The sequence below is a fragment of the Diabrotica virgifera genome, chromosome 10, assembly GCF_917563875.1.
Source record: "Diabrotica virgifera virgifera chromosome 10, PGI_DIABVI_V3a".
Lineage (NCBI taxonomy): Eukaryota > Metazoa > Arthropoda > Insecta > Coleoptera > Chrysomelidae > Diabrotica > Diabrotica virgifera.
Window position 1 is genome coordinate 66,301,888 of NC_065452.1, and position 20,241 is coordinate 66,322,128.

The window sequence follows — 20,241 nt, forward strand, 5'->3', positions numbered from 1 at the left end:
GAATATGTGTTGATCTCAATTTTGGATGTTGATAAACCCTTACATCCATCCCCTTCGGGAAATTTTCTGACTACATGCAAGGAAGAAAATTGTTGTTTGATAGCGCCACCAACTCGTTACTGTGTTTTAATCGATACAAAATTAAATATTTATTTCCTATAACTAATTAGTAAATAAAGTGAGGTACAAAAAAAATGTTCTACATCAACACTGTTCCCGTTTCACTGTCACTCACTGTGTCCTCGGACAGTAAGCATATAATCTATTCTTATGTATTTCCTTGATTTTATTGTTTTCTGTTTTGATCTTACAATTAACGTTATTTACCTCTGTTATTGCGAAGGGACCTACATAAAGACTATCAAACTTACCATTCTCTTCCCTTTTTACCAGGACTAGGTCTCCTATTTTAAAGTGTTGTGGTGTTGCTTTGAGCTTATTCTTTTCTTGTCGCTCTTTTTTGTGCTTTAGTAAGAAGGTTCTAGCTCTCTCGTGTGCGTTTTGTAGTTTGTAGCGTAACTCATTGTAGTAAGCATCTATATTGTAACATGGTTGAATCTCCTGTGTAAGGTCTTCTGGTAGGTTAACCTTCCTGCCATATAACAGTTCAAACGGTGTGTAACCATGATACGCGTTAGGGGTTGTATTATAGCAGTATGTGAACATCCTGCAACACACATCCCAATTTTCTCTGTCTTCGTCTATAAATGCTCTTATGTACTCGTTTAATGTTCTGTGTAGTTTTTCGCAATTTCCAATGGACTGTGGATGGTATGCCGTTGAGAAGTTGTGCTCTATTTTTAGTAGCTTTGTTAGTTCCTGCATTACTTCATTCTTATACTCTGTGCCTTGGTCTGTTCTTATTTGCTTCATGAGTCCGTATGTATGATCAAAAATTCCTCGGGCTATTGTCTCTGCTTCTTTATTGCACACGGGTATACTGACCGCGTATTTAGTAAGTTCACATAACATTGTTATACAGTATCTATTACCTTCGTTACTTTTAGTGAATGGACCTATCGTATCTATGTATACTATGTCCCATGGTTTGGAAGAAGTGTCCGATATCACGAATTCCTCGACATGTGTTCTTTTCGGTTTGTTAATTTGACATATTTATGACATTGTTTAACGTATTTTCTTACGTCTTTTTCCAAATTTTTCCATCTAAATCTTGCTTTTAGCTTCTTTATTAGTCTATTATTTCCTACGTGTCCTCCAAACATCGGGTGATTATGATATTCTTCTATTAACCTGTGTTTTTCTTTGTCATCTTCTATTGTTTCTGGTACTTCACATATGTATATTTCTACATTCTTCAATATTTTGTTTCCTTGTTTAATAAATTCCTCAATTGTGCACAAATAATATCGTTTACGTATATTTTTACTTTACGTACTGCATTCTCTACCGCCAGCTTATCAAGCTGTGCCAACATTTGGTTTAAATCGAAATGATTGAATCCTGTGGCTATGCTCTTGCTGCATTTTATTTTGTTTTTGACCCTAATGCTCAGCTTTGGTGAGATTAGTTCTGCTCCAAAAGACAAAATTGGTAGTCTATGCGCCTCTAAATTATTTAGTACCTTCCTTACTGTCTGTTTGGGGGCTTCTGGCTGTAGTGCGAGTTCACTTTCTGCCTTCGTTTGCCTTGCTTCTTTCTTCTTTTCTGTTGCTTGAGCTCGTATTATAGCTAATATATGGGTATTGTCTATGTATAGGTTCTTTAGTTGATGTAATGTTATTCTTGAAAGACTGTCTGCATAGTTATTTTTCCCTGTTATATACTCTATTTCGAAATCGTATTCCTCTAAATCTAGTCTAGTCTGATCCTTGTAAGTTTCGAAGTTGGTTCTTTCATTGCAAATAAATGTGTTAGTGGTTTATGATCCGTTTTTACTAAAAATGTTGGTGCTCCATATAAATAACATTTGAAATGATTAATTCCCCAATGAATCGCTAGTAATTCCTTAACGATTATAGGTTTATTACATTCTCCTTTATTGAAACTTCTTGATGCGTATGCTATTGGTAGGTCTGTTCCGTTATAATCTTGACTTAAAATTGCTGAACAACTCTCGTTGGATGCGTCTGTTGTTAGGATGAATTGTTTATTGAAATCTGGATATTTTAGGATCGGTGGCTTCATCAGAGATGATTTAAGCTTATTGAATGCTTTTTCACATTCTTCTGACCAAAAAAATTCTACTCCTTTTCTCGATAATGGTCTGCATATTTCAGCAAAATTTTGAATAAAACGTCTATAATAGTTACAAAATGCTACGTGGTTCGTCCACATAAGTAGGAATAACAATTTTTAATTTTCTTGTTTTTGTAAAGAATATTTTAATTCATTTTCTTTTCAATATTATGGGACACCCCGTATATACGAGTAGGCCAATACCTAATTCAGTGAGTATGTATTAATTTTTATCATTATTTTCAAGTAAAAACCTTAAAGTTTTTTGTATGTAATTACCTGCCTACTCGCCTCATTTTAAAAAGACAATTCGCCAACCAACTCTCTTGGTTAACAGTCACTTACAATCATTCCAAAAAGTGTATAGAAACTCAATATAGTCCTCGCGAGTGATTTATACTTTATACTACTCAGCAATAGCAGTACGAAAAATAGCAGGCCTGCTCCAGCTTGTGCAACGAGAAATGACAAGGTAGGAAATATTTTTATTACAATTTACTTTAAGGTCTGGTTTTTTTACTGTTATTTTTTTTTATTCTATTTTAAATTCACCCTATGCTAAACAGTCCACTAATAAAGCTCACTGAGTTAGTAATATCCTCCAAGATGATTTATTGATCCGTTACGAGCCTGATAGATCCATTTTCTATATTTTTTTCTTGCATTTTTCATTTTTCTAAGAGGGTAATATAGTCGGGGAAAGTTTCTTTTAAACCTGAATTGTTTGATTTTATTGTCATACTTTGCTAATTTACAAAGATCAGAGTCAAATTCAGGTTATTTAACCGCATTTCCTTTGACTTTATTTTTTTGTTATTCTTTAACATAAGGCGATAAAATATTCTTTACCAAATTAAAATCACGTATCAATTAGTAAATTGGTTTTTTGTTTGTGCCGATCGTTAGTGATACCTATACCTCAGTTAATGTTGTTTTTTAAGTAAAAAAGGAACACATTAATGTAAAAGTAATTATTATTAAATTGTCAACGTCGGCCAATAGACAAATTTTGTTATAATAATTATTATACAGGTTGACTCTATTATAGATGAAACTGTGTGTTTATTTTACACAGTAATTTTTATTTAAAGGGTTTATGTTTTATAATTATTTTTTGTCTATAAATATTCAAATAGCAGAGGACATAGTTTTCTATTTTATTAGCACAAAGTTCGGTTGTATTTTATTAATTTTCGTGTGGTGAACCTATTTTATTTCCTAACGCTAATTTCATATTTTTCTAAATTTATTAATTCTACATTTAAATTTACAAAATGGCAGATAAAATTAAAAAATATCAATCTTTAAGACAAGTTGAAGTGCAACAAATGACTGAAATTCATGCTGTTGCTTTAAAGGTAGCTGCTGACGATAAGAATTTTTACCCGGTTTTGGAAGTTATGTATGAAGGATTGGAAAAAATTCGTGACAATTTTTATGATCTTCATAATAAAATAATTATGTTAGTTTCTGAGCAAGATAATGAGGACGCGCTATTTAAAGTCGAAGATGATTGCCGTAGTAATTTTGACAAATTATATTATAAAATTAAATTAACATACGTGCAAGCCTTTAGAAAATCTTCAACATCAAGTCAGCAAACTACATCAACTTCACAGTCTCAAAATCCTTTACCTATAAATTATTTTAATTTACCGAAACCGGAATTGCCATCTTTCAGTGGAAAAATAACTGAATTTAGAAGTTTTATAGATCAGTTTGATGCTCGCGTTCATACTCTTACTTACTTACAGCCAATTGACAAATTTAATTTGTTACTATCGTGTTTAAAGGGTGCAGCGCGCGATGCTGTGGATCATATTGACATCACAGCAAACAATTATCCAATTGCCTATGATCTGCTTTGTGAAAGGTTTAATAATGTTAGGGTAATCGCTGCCAATTTATGGAATAACCTTGAAAGTTCACCACAACTGACTTCAGAAGATCCAAAAGAACTACGCAAGTTGTTAGATACATTTTCGAAAAATGTGGCATCTCTAAATAAGCTAGGACTACCCACAGTACATTGGGATTTTATACTTGTTCAAATGATTTTAAAACGATTAACTGTTTCTTTAGTAACACGTTTTGAGCTTTTTCATAATAATTCAACCATCCCAAGCTATAAAAAACTGATTGATTTTTTAAATCAAAGTTGTCTCGCTTTAGATAATATTGATTTTCACACTAAACCAAAATCTAACTTTTCTAAAAAACCTAATTCTTCCAAATCTACATCATTGCTTGCTCAAACAGAACCTGAACCAAAATGTTCTATCTGTAAAACTAATGATACCCATGCCATTTATAAATGCTCCGTTTTTTTGGCAAAATCTCCTGTAGATCGATTTCAATTAATAAAAAAGAACAAGATGTGTATTAACTGTCTTGGATCACATCGTTCTAGCCTATGCAAATCTACATGGACTTGTCACTCGTGCCATAAAAAACATCATACACTCCTTTGCTTCTCCTCTTCTAAGAAAGAAGAGAATGTTCAAGATTCGGCGGCATCCACTTTAAATTCAACGACTGGATCATCCGTTTCTGTGTGTTTTTCTTCCGCTGATAAAAGTACTTTGCTTTCCACTGCATGTATTGAGGTGCTTGATTGTCACGGTAACTACCAACCTGTTAGGTGTCTGTTAGATTCGGGAAGCATGACGTCCTTCATCTGTCAAAAGACCCTTAGGCGTTTAGGTTTACGTCCCATGAAAACTTCAGCTAACATCCAAGGATTAGGTTCTATGCAGTCGAACACTAATTTAGGTGGGGTTACCATTTCTTTTAAACCAGTACGTAAATCTTCTCCTATTTTGACAACCGATGCGTTAGTCTTGACAAAAATATGTGAGGATCAGCCTTTATGTAATTTAGAAGTTAATACTTGGCCCCATATTGCTAATTTAAAGTTAGCAGATGATAACTTCTTTCGTAGAGGATCCATAGACATTCTTTTAGGAGCTGATGTATTCTCTACCATTCTTTTGGATGGACGTATTTACGGCAATCAAGATGAACCTGATGCAATTAATACTATATTTGGCTATGTGCTTATGGGAAAAGTAAATATTTCAAAGGCACCTACTCTTACGTCTTTATTTTGCCAAGTTGAAGATACGGTTTCTTTGGATCAGCAAATAAAGAAATTCTGGGAATTAGAAGCAGTCCCTGAAGTTTTTTGCTTAGCTCCTGATGACGCTAAAGTGGAAAATATGTTTATGAATACTTATACGCGTGAACATTCAGGACGCTTTGTAGTAGATCTACCTTTTAAGGAAGAAAATCCTGTCTTTCCTAATATTAGATCACTTGCTCTTAGTAGGTTTTATTCATTAGAAAGAAGGCTTCAAAAATCTCCTGAACTTTATGACCAATACCGCACCTTTATGAAGGAATTTGTTGAGCTCGGTCACATGGAACCTGTCCCATTGAATAACTTCGATTCACCTTATGTTTACTATTTATCGCATCATTGTGTTTTAAGACCTGAAAGTCTAACAAGTAAATTAAGGGTCGTTTTTAATGGTTCCGGGCATCTTCCAAATCAACCCTCACTCAATGACAAATTATTCACTGGTCCTAAGCTTCAGACTGACATCTGTACAATTTTGATTAATTTTCGATTGCATGGTTATGTAATTACGGCCGATATTTCTAAAATGTATAGGCAAATTTTAATTAATCCTACTCAAACAGATTATCAAAGAGTACTTTGGCGTTCTAATAATTCTGAACCTGTTCGAGATCTTCGTATCAACAGAGTTGCTTATGGTCTCTCTTGTTCTCCTTATCTTGCTATTAGATGTCTACATCAGTTGGCTAATGATGACGGGGATTCGTTTCCTCTAGCAGCCGAGGCACTTAAAACTGGAACCTACGTTGATGATATCGTTTCTTCCTGTCCTAGTTTCGAAAATGCCTTAGCACTAAGAGACGAACTTATTGCCTTACTTGCCAAAGGAGGTTTTGAGTTGAAAAAATGGTCCAGTAATGTACCCGATTTATTGAAAGGATTAGCTGTATCAGATTTAGCAATAAAACCTCTTACATTTAATGATGATATTTCGTCCAAAACACTTAAAGTATTAGGGTTGGAATGGGACGCTTCTTCGGATACATTTGCTTTTAAAGTTCAAGTTTTAGACTCTTCTTGTACAAAACGTCATCTTTTGTCCAATTTAGCAAAAATATTTGATCCTCTTGGATTTTTATCTCCAATAACATTTCTAATTAAACACCTTATTCAAAGAATATGGACTCAAAAGATTGGTTGGGATGATGCTCCATCAAAAGAAATTATCCGTTTGTGGAAAAAATACATTGATGATGTAGCATATTTGAGTAAATTAAATTTACCTCGTCGTTTATTAATTGACGATATTTTACGCTTAGAAGTTCACTGTTTTGGTGACGCTAGCGAGAAAGGTTACTGCGCTGTCTTGTACTTTCGATGCTTATCACCTTCAGGCCAACCTTTTGTTTCTTTTGTTATAGCTAAATCTGAGGTCGCACCCATTAATAAGGGACTTACTATTCCCAGATTAGAATTGTCTGCTGCGGTTTTAGTGGCTCGACTAGTCTCCTTTGTTTCTTCTGTTATTAAAGATAAAGTAGAAATCAAGGAAATATACTGTTATTCTGATTCTGCTGTTACATTACGTTGGTTACAATTTTCCCCTCATCAGTGGAAAACTTTTGTGAGCAATAGAGTAGCTTATGTGCAGGAACGAGTAACTTCTTCATGTTGGCACTATGTTCCTTCTGAAGAAAATCCTGCTGACATTGGTTCAAGGGGTTGCTTACCCTCTGAGTTAATTAACTGTTCCAAATGGTGGGCGGGGCCAACCTTCTTACAATCTGATCCGCTAACGTTCTTTGAACTTAATTCAAAGGAGTCTACTAATGTAAATTTGGAAGTGCGGACTGTCGCATTGATTGCTGAAATTCCCAATAATTTTTTAGATATTTTATTGGATCGTCATTCGTCTTTAAATAGGTGTGTTCGATGTTTGTGTTACATTATTCGTTTTTTCCATTATGTAACCAAAAACCGATATGGTAATCTGGAAATAGGTTGTTTAAGTTTATTGGAGCAACATAACTCCTTACTGGTTTTTGTTAAACGAACACAGCAGATCTTTTTTAATACTTTAATAAATTTTATCCAAGATAAACAGCTGCTTCCAAAAAATTTAAGAAAGCTTTCACCTTTTATCGATGCAAAGGGAATTCTACGTGTAGGTAGTCGCCTAGCTAATGCGCCCATTTCGTATGATCGCAAATTTCCGGCATTACTTCCTAACAGTTGTAAATTAACTGATATGATTATTGAATCTACTCATCTGCAATATCTACACGCCGGGCTTCAAACTGTTCAATACCTAATTTCTCAGCGTTTTTGGATTATATCTTCCAAACGAGCCATTCGTAGAGTACTGTCTAAATGTGTTAAATGTTTTAAGGTGAATCCTTTGTCCCCAGTTCCGTTAATGGGAAATCTACCGCTAGCTCGAATATCTCAACTAAAACCTTTCAGTAATGTTGGAGTTGATTTTGCGGGCCCTTTTCCTATAAGAGCTTCCAAACTTCGAAAGTCTCAAACTCTTAAAGCGTATTTGTCGCTTTTTATTTGTTTCTCAACAAAAGCTCTTCATTTAGAGCTCGTATCTGATTTATCCACTGACGCGTTTTTAGCTGCGTTTAAGCGATTTGTCAGTCGTAGAGGCCGATGTCAACATGTTTATAGTGACAATGGCACTAACTTTGTTGGAGCCAGAGCAGAACTTAACAGATTGGCATCACAAGCTGCTTCTCATGAATCTATTCAATGGCATCTCATTCCCCCTTCTTCTCCACACTTTGGAGGTTTATGGGAATCTAATATTAAGACGGTAAAGGGTCATTTAATTCGCACAATTGGAGAACAAGTACTAACTTTTGAAGAGTTATATACTATTTTTTCTCAAATTGAGGCCATCATGAATTCGAGGCCAATATGCCCGTTAAGTTCAGACCCAAACGATCTTAGTGCGTTAACTCCAGGACATTTTTTGACCATGGAGCCTTTGAGTGCTCCGGCCGAAGAAACGTTGCTCGATGTTCCGCACAATCGGTTGAATCGTTGGCAATTATTAAATAAGTTGCACCAACAGATTTGGGAACGGTGGTCTAAGGAGTACCTCCAAACTCTTCATCAAAGGGCTAAATGGAATTCTCCGTCTCCAAACGTCCAACTAGGTACCTTAGTGGTAATCCGTCAAAATAATATTCCCCCGCTACAATGGCCTTTGGGCCGTATAATTGAGGTTCATCCTGGATCTGATGGTATAGTTAGAGTGGCCACAGTGAAAACTAATAGTGGTATATATAAACGCTCTATAGTAAAATTATGTCCTTTGCCTTTTGAGCCGTAACAATACTGCGTATTGTGGTGGGCGGTTGTGGTTCGTCCACATAAGTAGGAATAACAATTTTTAATTTTCTTGTTTTTGTAAAGAATATTTTAATTCATTTTCTTTTCAATATTATGGGACACCCCGTATATACGAGTAGGCCAATACCTAATTCAGTGAGTATGTATTAATTTTTATCATTATTTTCAAGTAAAAACCTTAAAGTTTTTTGTATGTGATTACCTGCCTACTCGCCTCATTTTAAAAAGACAATTCGCCAACCAACTCTCTTGGTTAACAGTCACTTACAATCATTCCAAAAAGTGTATAGAAACTCAATATAGTCCTCGCGAGTGATTTATACTTTATACTACTCAGCAATAGCAGTACGAAAAATAGCAGGCCTGCTCCAGCTTGTGCAACGAGAAATGACAAGGTAGGAAATATTTTTATTACAATTTACTTTAAGGTCTGGTTTTTTTACTGTTATTTTTTTTTATTCTATTTTAAATTCACCCTATGCTAAACAGTCCACTAATAAAGCTCACTGAGTTAGTAATATCCTCCAAGATGATTTACTACGAATCTTTTTGTTTCTTCCGCTGTCTTAGGTGTCGGGTATTGTTCAATCGTTGCATATTTCTCTTTGTCTGGTGATACTCCTTCCTGAGAAAGATCATGTCCTAAATATGTTACTTCTCTTCTAAAAAATTGACATTTTCCTGGGTTAAGTTTCAAATTTAATTTTCGACATATCACGAATGTCTTTTTCAGGTTGTCTAGGTGATGTTTTTCAGATATTCCTATTACTACTATATCGTCCATGTAAAGAAATGCTTTGTCTGGTGTTAATCCTGAAAATTCTGTTGACATCATCCTTGAAAAGCTATTTGGGCTCACGTTTAATCCAAAAGGTAATCTGGTAAATTGAAATGCTCCATTTTCCGTGCTAAACGATGTGTATTTCCTAGATGATTTTTCTAGTGGTATTTGGTGAAAACCTGACATTAAGTCTATAACTGAAAACCATTTTGCTCTTCCTAGTTGATCTAATATCGAGTCGATTCTTGGTAAAGGAAATTTATCAGTGACTATTTTCTTGTTCAGTTGTCTAAAATCTATGCATAATCTCCATGCTTTATTTCCATCTATAGCTTTTTTCGGTACCAGCACTACGGGGCTGTTGTATTCTGATGTGGACGGTTCTATTATTCCTTGGTCTCTCAGTTTTTGTACTTGTCGGTTTAATTCATCTGTTTGTGCATGAGGTGTCCTATAGTTTTTGATATATACCGGAGTTTGGTCTTTAACTCTCAGTTTCTGTTCGTAGAAGTTGTTACATGTTAGCATGTCATGCCTTAGGGCGAATATATCTGAATAATCTTCGCATAAAGATACTAATTTATCGCGTATGTATTCTGGAATGTCTAACTTCAGTGATTCCCGTAATTCCTTTTTCCTATCCTTGCTCTCGTTGATCAATCTATATATGTTGAATAATTTAATGTCTAATGTTTTGATTGCGTTTGTCTCTACTTTTACTGTTTCGTAGGTTGTGTTCAAAATTTTGATGTACGGATTATTACTTGAAATAATTGCTCTCGCTATGAATATTCCTGGTTGTATTTCCTGTTGTTCCACTATCCTGTCGTTCTTCAGCGTTTGAAAAAATTTTACGACTCTGTAAATTTCACATCTAGGCGGTATTATTATCGTGTCATTATCTATATTATCCAAAATGTTCGTACTAATGTAACAATCGTTGTCCTCTTTAATGTGCATTTTAAGGTTAGCGTAGTCTAGTATGCATTGAAAGTTTGAAAGAAAGTCTCTCCCAATGATTCCGTCGGTTGGAATAGGAAAGCTAGGTTCAACTAATTGATTTAATTTGATTAATATTTTCATAATTCGTCCTATAATTGAACACTCTTCCCTGTATGTTCTCCTCTGTCGTATCAATCGATAAAAATTTGGATACTACTTCCTGCAGTGTTGTGAAATTACCTGCCTCCAGTATTAACTTAGCTCTATCCGTATTAACATTCCATTTCATTGTTGCTACAACTGTTTCCGTTGTGTATTTTTTCGCTAGTTCCAATGGCATTCCTTCCGCTATGTATGCTACCTTTAACTGTTCCGCTAGTTCCTCTACTTCAGATGCGTACACTGCTGCATCTTTGTTTCCTTGCCTTTTCTTTGCTAACTTGTCTATTATCGTTTTCGGATTGTCGCCTCTTAATTCTTTCTTCAGTGCCGCGGCTATAAGTGGGATCGTATCCTCTGTAGTTGTCAGGTTTCTAGCCTTATTGGTAAATCTTGTCTTTATTAATGTTATCGCTGTTTCTTCATGTCCTTCTGCTATTTTTCCAAGTAGTTCTAGTGCGTCTAAAAATGGTTGTAGTTTACCTGCGCTTCCATCAAACTCGTTGGGCAATACCTTGCTTGCAATATTCAAAAATTCGTTGATTGTCAGAGCCATGTTTAATATTTTTATATCTTGTTTTATGTCGCTTTTTCCCTCTTCTATTTCCTCGTCAATTTTTTCCTCTATCTCCTCGTCACTTTTTTCCTCTTCTACTTCTTTGTCGCTTTGTTCTTCCTCTATTTCCTTGTCGATTGGTTGGTGTATTGAACTTGGAACTACTGTTCTTAAGTTTACAGCTTGAAATGAGCATATAACTTTGTCTTCCAAAAGAATCAGAGACACGAAACCATAAATTCGACAGTCTTTACGAGGTATAGTAAATATGTATATAAAATATTATGTCAAAAATAGTAAAAATATAGTAAATTGCAATAAAAATCATTATATCAATCAATATAAATCACCATAAAAATCAGTAGACATGTCAAAATGTCATAAAAATCAGTAGGTAAAATAATAATTGGATAAAAAGTCGGTAAAGATAAAAATATATGCTAGTAAATTATATAAAAATCATATAAAAATGTATCAATACGTCCTATTGATAAATAAATCAATACCATAATACTTGAGAAAAATTCTCGATAATAGATTCTAGATAATGGATAAGTAATTAAAAATAGATTAAGTAGATAAAAAATCAGTAGGTAAAAATTAGATTATGTGTATCTTACATTACGGTTATATTACTTTATTATATGCTTATACGAATTAGAACCAAGAATTTCCAATATCTTGGAAATACCATAAGAATAAATAATAATGGACTTACTACTTTTAAACGTCTGTGTTCGTATCACCAAAAGTCCTCGCTGCACGTCCCATACCATGTTCCATTTTCACACGATGTTCCATCTCCATACCATTTCATCCTCAGCTCCGGGTCTGATTTCTCCATCCTTTTTCTATATACCACACTATTCTAGGGTGGTCGAGGTGCAAGGAACCTCATCCATTGACGTTTTTCTTTACATACTCGTCCCAGACTGCTAGTTCCTGTGTTCGTCCCTGGTCTTAGATCGCCATATGCGGGTATGCACCCTCGGGAAACATCTTAGGGTAGTTGGGGGTAGTTACCCCCTACCAATAGGGGTTGCTGAATTAAACAATATTTATAACTACTTGTTTATTACCAACTATAAAGACCACAGTAAATAGTTGATGTGCTCACGGTAAAACCATCTGCTAGTGCATCTGGATTAAGAATGATCTTTTTAATAATACGAATGAATTAGAATGAATCACCATGCCTTCATGTTTATACAGGGTGTCCAGAAACTCTACCGACAAACAAAGACAGGAGATTCCTCAGATAATTTTAAGGTATTTGAACCCAATTCACCTAGTCCGAAAATGCTTCCTAAGGGAGCTAGAGCTCTTTGAAGATGGCGTCTTGTAATTAGTTTTTCTTAAATAACTCCAGAACGCTTCTATTTAGAAAAACGAAAATTTATATACATATTTACTTTCCAGAAATGAATCGATTTCATCCATTGCAAATTTCTAGTACCGGTCATAGGCGTCCGTTTTGGGTAGGGCAACGGTTATTTTATCGCATAACTTTTTTGTCTTCAACTTTTAAGCATTTTTCATACTGGAGTATTAAATGGTGAGGTATTCTAGTACTAAAAGGTACTCTTATTTTAAGTCCGTAGGACACAGCGTTTTCTAGAAAAATCGATTTGAAAGTTTTTAGTTTTGGGAATTTAAAAAAAAAATTTTAAAATTAAAAAAAAACGATGTATTTTACCAACTTAAAGCAAGAGTAACTTTTAGTAATCGAATATCTCATAATTGAAAAATCCAGTGTCAAAAATACTTAAAAATTAAAGACAATAAAGTTATGCTATGAAATAACTGTTGACCTACCCAAAACGGACGCCTATGACCGGTACTAGAAATTCGCCATTAATGAAATCGATTAATCTCTGGAATATAAATAAATGTACCAGTTTTCATCTTTCTAAATAGTTTTTTTTAATCTTTTTTTTTTTTGTAATTCAAAGAACGAAAAATTTTCAAATCGATTTTTCTAGAAAACGGTGTATCCTATTGACTTAAAGTAAGAGCACCTTTTAGTATTAGAATACCTCATAATTTAATAATTCAGAGTCAAAAATGCTTAACCATTAAAGACAAAAAAGTTAGACGATAAAATAACCGTTGTCCTACCCAAAACGGACGCCTATGACCGGTACTAGAAATTCGTAATGGATGGAATCGATGCGTTTCTGAAAGGTAAATACGCATACCAATTTTCGTTTTTCTAAATAGAAGCGTTCTGGAGGTATTTAAGAAAAACTAATTACATGACGCCATCTTCAAAGAGCTCTAGCTCCCGTAGGAAGCATTTTCGGACTAGGTGAATTGGGTTAAATTGTCTTATAATTATCTGAGGAATCTCCTGTCTTCGTTTGTCGGTAGAGTTTCTGGACACCCTGTATAAACAAACTTGTAACATGTAGTTTGTTTATATTGTCGACTCAGGTTGACCATGACTTACGAAAATATGAATTAGTTGACTATGCAATATTGTCGACTGGTGCTTCTAACAAATCTAGGTGACCTACTAAAATGTAAACAAATGTGTATGTTTTGGTTTCGTTTCTAGTACATTTAAGAATTAAATGAATATGTGTTGATTTCAATTTTGGATGTTGATAAACCCTTACACCTTCTCCTCCATTGTCTTATATTCATGGTTTTCAGGTCTTCTTCCACGTCATCCAACCATCAACCATCTCGTCTTGGGCCTTCCTTTTTTTTGCCTTCCTACCGCCTTCCACTGTAATATCTTTTGTGTCGTTTTTGTATCTTCTTGTGGCTGAACATGTCCCAGCCATGACAGTCTTTGACTTTTCACCAATCTTACAATGTCATACCCTTCATTCAGTTCATTATCCTCGTGGTTTCTCCTGATTTTCCATGTGCCGTCTTCCTCTTGCACCGAGCCATATACTTTTCTCAGTATGTTTCTCTCGAATGTCCTGAGTTGGGCTTCATCTTTTTTCGTCATTACCCAGGTTTCACAACCATAGGTTACTACGGGTCTAATCAAGGTTCTGTAGATAGTTATTTTGGTTCTTTTGTCTAATAATTTCGATGTCATCAATATTTTATTAGCATAGACACGTTCAATAGTATAGTTGTCTATCACTATACTATTTTCATTCTCAGGTATTCTTTTGATAATCATACTTAGTTTTTGTTTTGTTTATGTTAAGCCCTCTTTTTTGTGCTTCTACTAATAATGGCAACATCGTCTACATATACAGTAATTTGTACTGTTTTTGTATTTATATGGCTGGTTACATTGGTTTTTCTGACGACTGCCTCAAGAACTAGGTTGAAAGTGCGTCTCCCTGTCTCACCCCCATGTTGATGTCAAAGAGGCGAGACAGTTCTCTATCTACTCAACTGCGACTTTTGAAGTCATAATGCTAAAATATATAAAATGCAAGTTGTATACATGATTTTTTCTATGATCATTTACAACACAAACAAATTAAGTAGTCGGAGGTGTAACTAGGATGATCCTAAGGGGGGTGTTACAATTATTTGATGGTCTCTGGGGGGTATGGAATAATAATGGTGTTAAGCGTATAGAGCTCGAAGTACATCCAAATGGGGGGGTTTAACCCTCAAAACCCCCCTGGTTACGCCTATGTAAGTTATTATATGATTAAATTAATTATCCTGTTGATACATTTATATTTTGAATATTACAATTATTAACATGACTAAGGTTAAATTTTCCATATTCCTATGTATAAAAGCCACAATTATTAAAATGAATGAATAATATTTACAATTATTAATTTGAGGTTAAATTTACAATATCCCTATGCATTTCACTTGACATTACTCATTGCTCATGGCCCACAGCCAAATTGTCATCTCGTGAGTCTATTGGTTAATAATCTGTATCATAATGAAGCGCATTGTAATACAGGTATTGAAATCATCATTTATAAATATTAAAGTATGAGTATAGAAAAATATTTGAGGTCAAATAATGTAATAAACTTAAATAATGAATATTTCGGATAAAAAAACGACTTTGAATGCACAACTGCTACTAATATTTATTTTTAATAGGATTCCCCATTCAACAAAGAAAAGGTGCTTATTCTCAAGTCTCAATATCATCAAAACAACCAAATTGAACCTGTCACATTTCTGTAAACATATTTCAGTGAGTGTGAGAGCCATTACATATATGTAGTGCATACAAACATTAAACAAATCAGGAAGTATTGAAGAATGTAAAACAGTATTTATTTTTTAAATCAACTTAAAAATGAATAGGGTTCTCGGTACTGGAAAAAGTTATGGATACTTGAAAGTATTCGATTCTGCCCATCACTAATAGTAAGTAGGTATAGTACTACCCAAAGATACAGTACCTTACTCACCATTTAGACTTACGAGGACCCAATCTCTTTAAAGTTCCCCTTCTGGTAGATTTCATGTTTTCATGATTATACCATTAAATTGGCTGTAGGCTAAGATGACCATTGACCATCTGCATTGCCCATGACATGGACCCCATTGTTACTGAGTGTAGCTGTCAGCCCATCTGCAACCATATTACACAAGAAAGGAGATAAAACTTCCCCCCACAGACAGCCTCTTGCTACCTATGCTATAATCTATACCCCAGTAGCTTTGTGTATGTTACATATTATGTTCTCGGCATTCAGTCTATCCATCTGCAGCTTGTTTTGTCCCTTGTGATTAATTGATTGATTATGGGAGGTGTTACCAAATGATTTCTCTATATTGAGAAATGCTCCAATGCTTGTTATATATGAAGAGTTCTGCTCAATAAACATAATGTCCCTTATATATCAGACTTTCATCCAATATTTATGTGGCATGCAAGAATACAACCATCCCTAATGTGCCTATCAAGTAGTTTTTATGAATTCTTCAGTATAAAGTACATCAAACTTTTAAATCTTAATACATATTTCTTCTTTAAGGATATAGCAAGACAGTTTTTCACCTATGCCAGCTCAGCAGAGGAAGGTGAACTGACTCCAGAATTGGTAATGTTAATGAAAAAGCTTTGGCAGGATGCTGGTGTCCAGTTATGTTTTGCCAGGTCAAGAGAATACCAGTTAAATGACTCTGCTGCTTACTATCTAAATGCATTAGATAGAATTTCAAATTCTACTTATGTACCATCACAACAGGATGTCTTACGAACTAGGGTCAAGACCACTGGAATTGTTGAGACCAATTTTCTCTTCAAAGGTCTACATTTTAAGTAAGTTTTGTTTGATTATAATTAGAAGTGATACTCCTCGATTATCTCTGAGTAGTGTAGATTAAAAAACACTGCTGCATTTTAGTATACTGCCGTCCTAAAATAAAACGCGGTATGTGCAGCCAACTTAAAACCGATAAATCTGCTCTCAAAGTTTTTTCTCAAGACTCATATATTTTGACAACATTTTAACGCAAAACATGTTCTAATGATAGTTGAACATTATTTAAAAATATATTCTTAAAAAAAATCATATCTTATCAAAGCTGTAAATAAAAAATCATATACCGCATTTTAATTGAGCAGCGGACATATTACTGGATCAGAAGTGGTGCCGTATCTGCATTTTATTTACAAATAGGATTTTTTACAAGGAAGAATATTTACCAAAAAAGAAAATTAAACAGCTTGTAATTGTTTATTATATACGCAAAATAATTACATGCCATAAATGTTCAAAATACGAGGCCGCAACACGAGTCTCGATAAAAACGCGGTAAATGCGCTGTGCTCAATTAAAACGCGGTAAGTACATGATACTGTCTAGAACATACCGCTTTTTAGTTCGAGTACTCTGTAGATACCGCATTTTGATTAAGCAACTATTGAAATTTAGCACATACAGCATATTCCAATTTATTTATTTTGGTAGTATGTAAATAAAATGATACGGCTTTCAGACATTGCAGAAGCATAAATAAGGTCACAAGGAAACCACATATAGCAAAAACTCGATTTTCAATTTTTTTTGCAGATACCGCATTTTAATTGAGGCCGGCAATATAATATTCAATATTAACTGTATTTAAAAAAATAATGAGTGTTGCAATTGTGCTAGTGTAACCACTCACATAGTTGTACAAACAATACCTGAATGCTCAAGGAAATTGCCTTGTTATAGATAACTAAATTGAAGTATAATTATGAACAATATGGCTATACAATAAACAACCAAACTGGTACATTCATAGTGAGTTCAAGCGGTACCTATTTGATAGTAAATAGCAAAAACTGTTCCAAATTGAAAACAAAAACAATATGCTACAGTAATAACAGCAATCACAGTTACGTGGGTGGTCCGATAAGTACTTAGCCTCTCCGCCCGATGGCGCCACTACCACAAGAGAAATCTGCTGTGGCCGAGAATCTGCTAAGAAATCTCGGCCGAATCGGACACGTAGTTTTGTTTTGACCGCTTGTGTTAACGAGAATGTCTGGGGATTTTAGGAAAATGAAAAAGAGCAATATCAGTCGGTGATTCGACTCTTGTTTTTTGAAGGGAAATCTCGCAGCGAAATCCAAAAGCACTTAACTGCTGTGTAGTGACTTCTCCTTCGATGGCGACCGTCAAAGATTGGTTTAATCAGTTTCAACGTGGTCGCACTCGGTTTTTGATAAACGGTGCTTTTGATAAAGGTGCCCCGAAAACGGCTAGCACGGAGGATAATGTGAAAACAAATCCACGATCTCGTATTGGCAGACCGCCGACTGAAGGTGCGTGATATAGCTGTGACAGTAGGCATCTCAATAGATCTCGTTGATCATATCCTGCATGGAATTTTGGGCATAAAACAGCTCTCGACGCGACAATAAGCGCAACCGTGAGACCATTTCAGAGCAGTGACTAAGGCTGTTTAAGCGTACCAAGGCTTCAGAGAACAAGGAACAGTTGACACAAACGTATTCTGAAGAGAACGAGTACTGACCAATCGGTCATAAAAGTGATGGCCACCATTTTCTGGGATTCACAAGGTGTGATCTACATCCACTTCTGGAAAAGGGCAAAACAGTCACAACTTTACAGGCCGCATTATTGGGTTGATTTGACGCCAAATTTCAGAAAAAAACAGCCCCAACTGAGGAAGAAAAAAGTACTCTTCCACCATGACAACGCTCCGGCTCACGCCGTCGCCATGGCCAAATTGCGCGAATTGGGCTGCGAAATGCTGTCTCATCCAATGTATTTTCAAGATTTGTGCCTGTACGATTTTTTTTGTTTCCAAACTTGAAAAGTCACTCGCCGGGCAGAAATTTAAGTCGAATGAGGACACCACGGAAGCCTACTTTGCAGACCTGGAGAAGACCTATTTTTCAGATTGGTTAAAGAAAGTGGAGCCAGTTAACGGAGACAGTAACAGCAATGGTTACCAGAATAACAAACGAGGAAGTGGCTCAAGCGCTTCAAAAAATAAAGAAAGGAAAAGCAGTCGGACCAGATGATATTCCTGGGGAAGTATGGAGAACATTGGGAGAGACAGGAATAAGTTGGCTAGCAGGTCTATTTAATAGAATTATGGAAGTTGGACAAATGCCAGACGAATGGAGAAGCAGTATACTAGTACCTGTCTACAAAAACAAGGGAGATATACAACAATGTACAAACTACAGGGCTATAAAACTACTTAGCCACACCATGAAAATATGGGAGAGAGTAATTGATAGACGGATACGTGAAGAAACCGAAATATCCGATAATCAATTTGGCTTTATGCAGGGCAGATCAACAACAGATGCAATTTTCATTGTGAGGCAACTGATGGAAAAATACAGGAATAAAGAGACCAGCGCTCATATGGTATTCATTGATCTTGAGAAAGCATGTGATAGAGTTGCTCGAGAGATTCTGTGGTGGGCACTCAATAAGAAAGGAGTCCCTGGCGAATATGTAAAGATTGTGAGAGATATGTATGAGGGAGTAACGACTAGTGTTAGGACAGGTGTGGGAGAGACTGATAAATTTCAGGTAAAAGTAGGATTGCACCAAGGCTCGGTGCTTAGTCCTTATTTATTCTCATTAGTTTTGGACCAGATAACAGCGAAACTACAGGGTAACATTCCATGGTGCCTAATGTATGCTGATGATGTAGTGTTAATAGGAAATAGTGAAAGAGACTTAGAACAAAAACTGGAACAGTGGAGACAAGCTCTGGAGGAAAAAGGTTTAAAACGTAGTAGGACAAAAACATAGTATTTGGAATGTTCATTTAAAGATGGAGTTACTACAAATAAAATGGTATCTTTGGATGGTGAAATGATTGTGAAAAGCAATAGTTTTAAGTACCTAGGATCGGTATTACAGAGTAATGGAGAAATAGATGGAGATGCATGCAGTAGAATTAGGGCTGGATGGATGAAGTGGAAAGAAGCGAGTGGTGTGTTGTGTGACAGAAAAATTCCAATGAAGCTGAAGGGAAAATTCTATAAAACAGCCATAAGACCGGCTATGATGTACGGAACTGAATGTTGGGCAGTGAAAAAGAAAGAGGAACAACGAATGCATGTGGCGGAAATGAGAATGCTTAGATGGATGAGTGGAGTGACAAAGAAGGATAAAATTAGAAATCAGTATATTAGGGGAAGTCTAGGTGTGGCACCAATTTATGCCAAAATGGGAGAGCATATGTTAAGATGGTTTGGTCATGTTCAACGTCGAGACGTTAATCACCCAATACGAAGAATAGCTGAAGTGCAGATTCCTGGAAGGAGTAGGAGAGGAAGACCAAAGAAGACCTGGGGGGAGACGATAAGGCAGGACATGTTGGTAAAGGGGATTAACATTGATATGACCCAACATAGAATTGTGTGGAGAAATGCAATTAGGGAAACCGACCCCGCATAGGGATAAGGCAAAGAGAATGATGATGTTAAAGAAAGTGGAGCATCGCTGAATCAAGTTTATCGAGCTTGAATAAATACCACTTTTCCAAAATTATCGTTTTCCTTTGAAAGGTTAAGTACTTATCGGACCGCCCTAGTACTGATGGAAAACTCTTGTGAACAAAAAATATGAAAATAATCTCGATAACGAGAATTTTCTGAGAACAGCCTATTAAAATTAACAAAACCAATGCAAAATTTTATGGAGTATAACTAAAATAAAAAACAAAATATTCCTATTTTTCAAGAGAATAGAAAACAAAACAGAAGCTTAAATAAAATTATTTGAG

At 35.2% G+C, this 20,241-nt stretch overlaps 1 protein-coding gene across 1 annotated transcript in view; it reads left to right on the forward strand.

The window, feature by feature from the left end:
* Positions 1-20,241, forward strand: part of LOC126878464 (guanine nucleotide-binding protein G(i) subunit alpha) — a 67,451-nt gene that overhangs the window by 14,015 nt on the left and 33,195 nt on the right. The window contains exon 3 of the mRNA XM_050641204.1: positions 16,008-16,294. Within this exon, the coding sequence (XP_050497161.1) occupies positions 16,008-16,294 (287 nt within the window). The remainder of the gene's footprint in view (positions 1-16,007; positions 16,295-20,241) is intronic.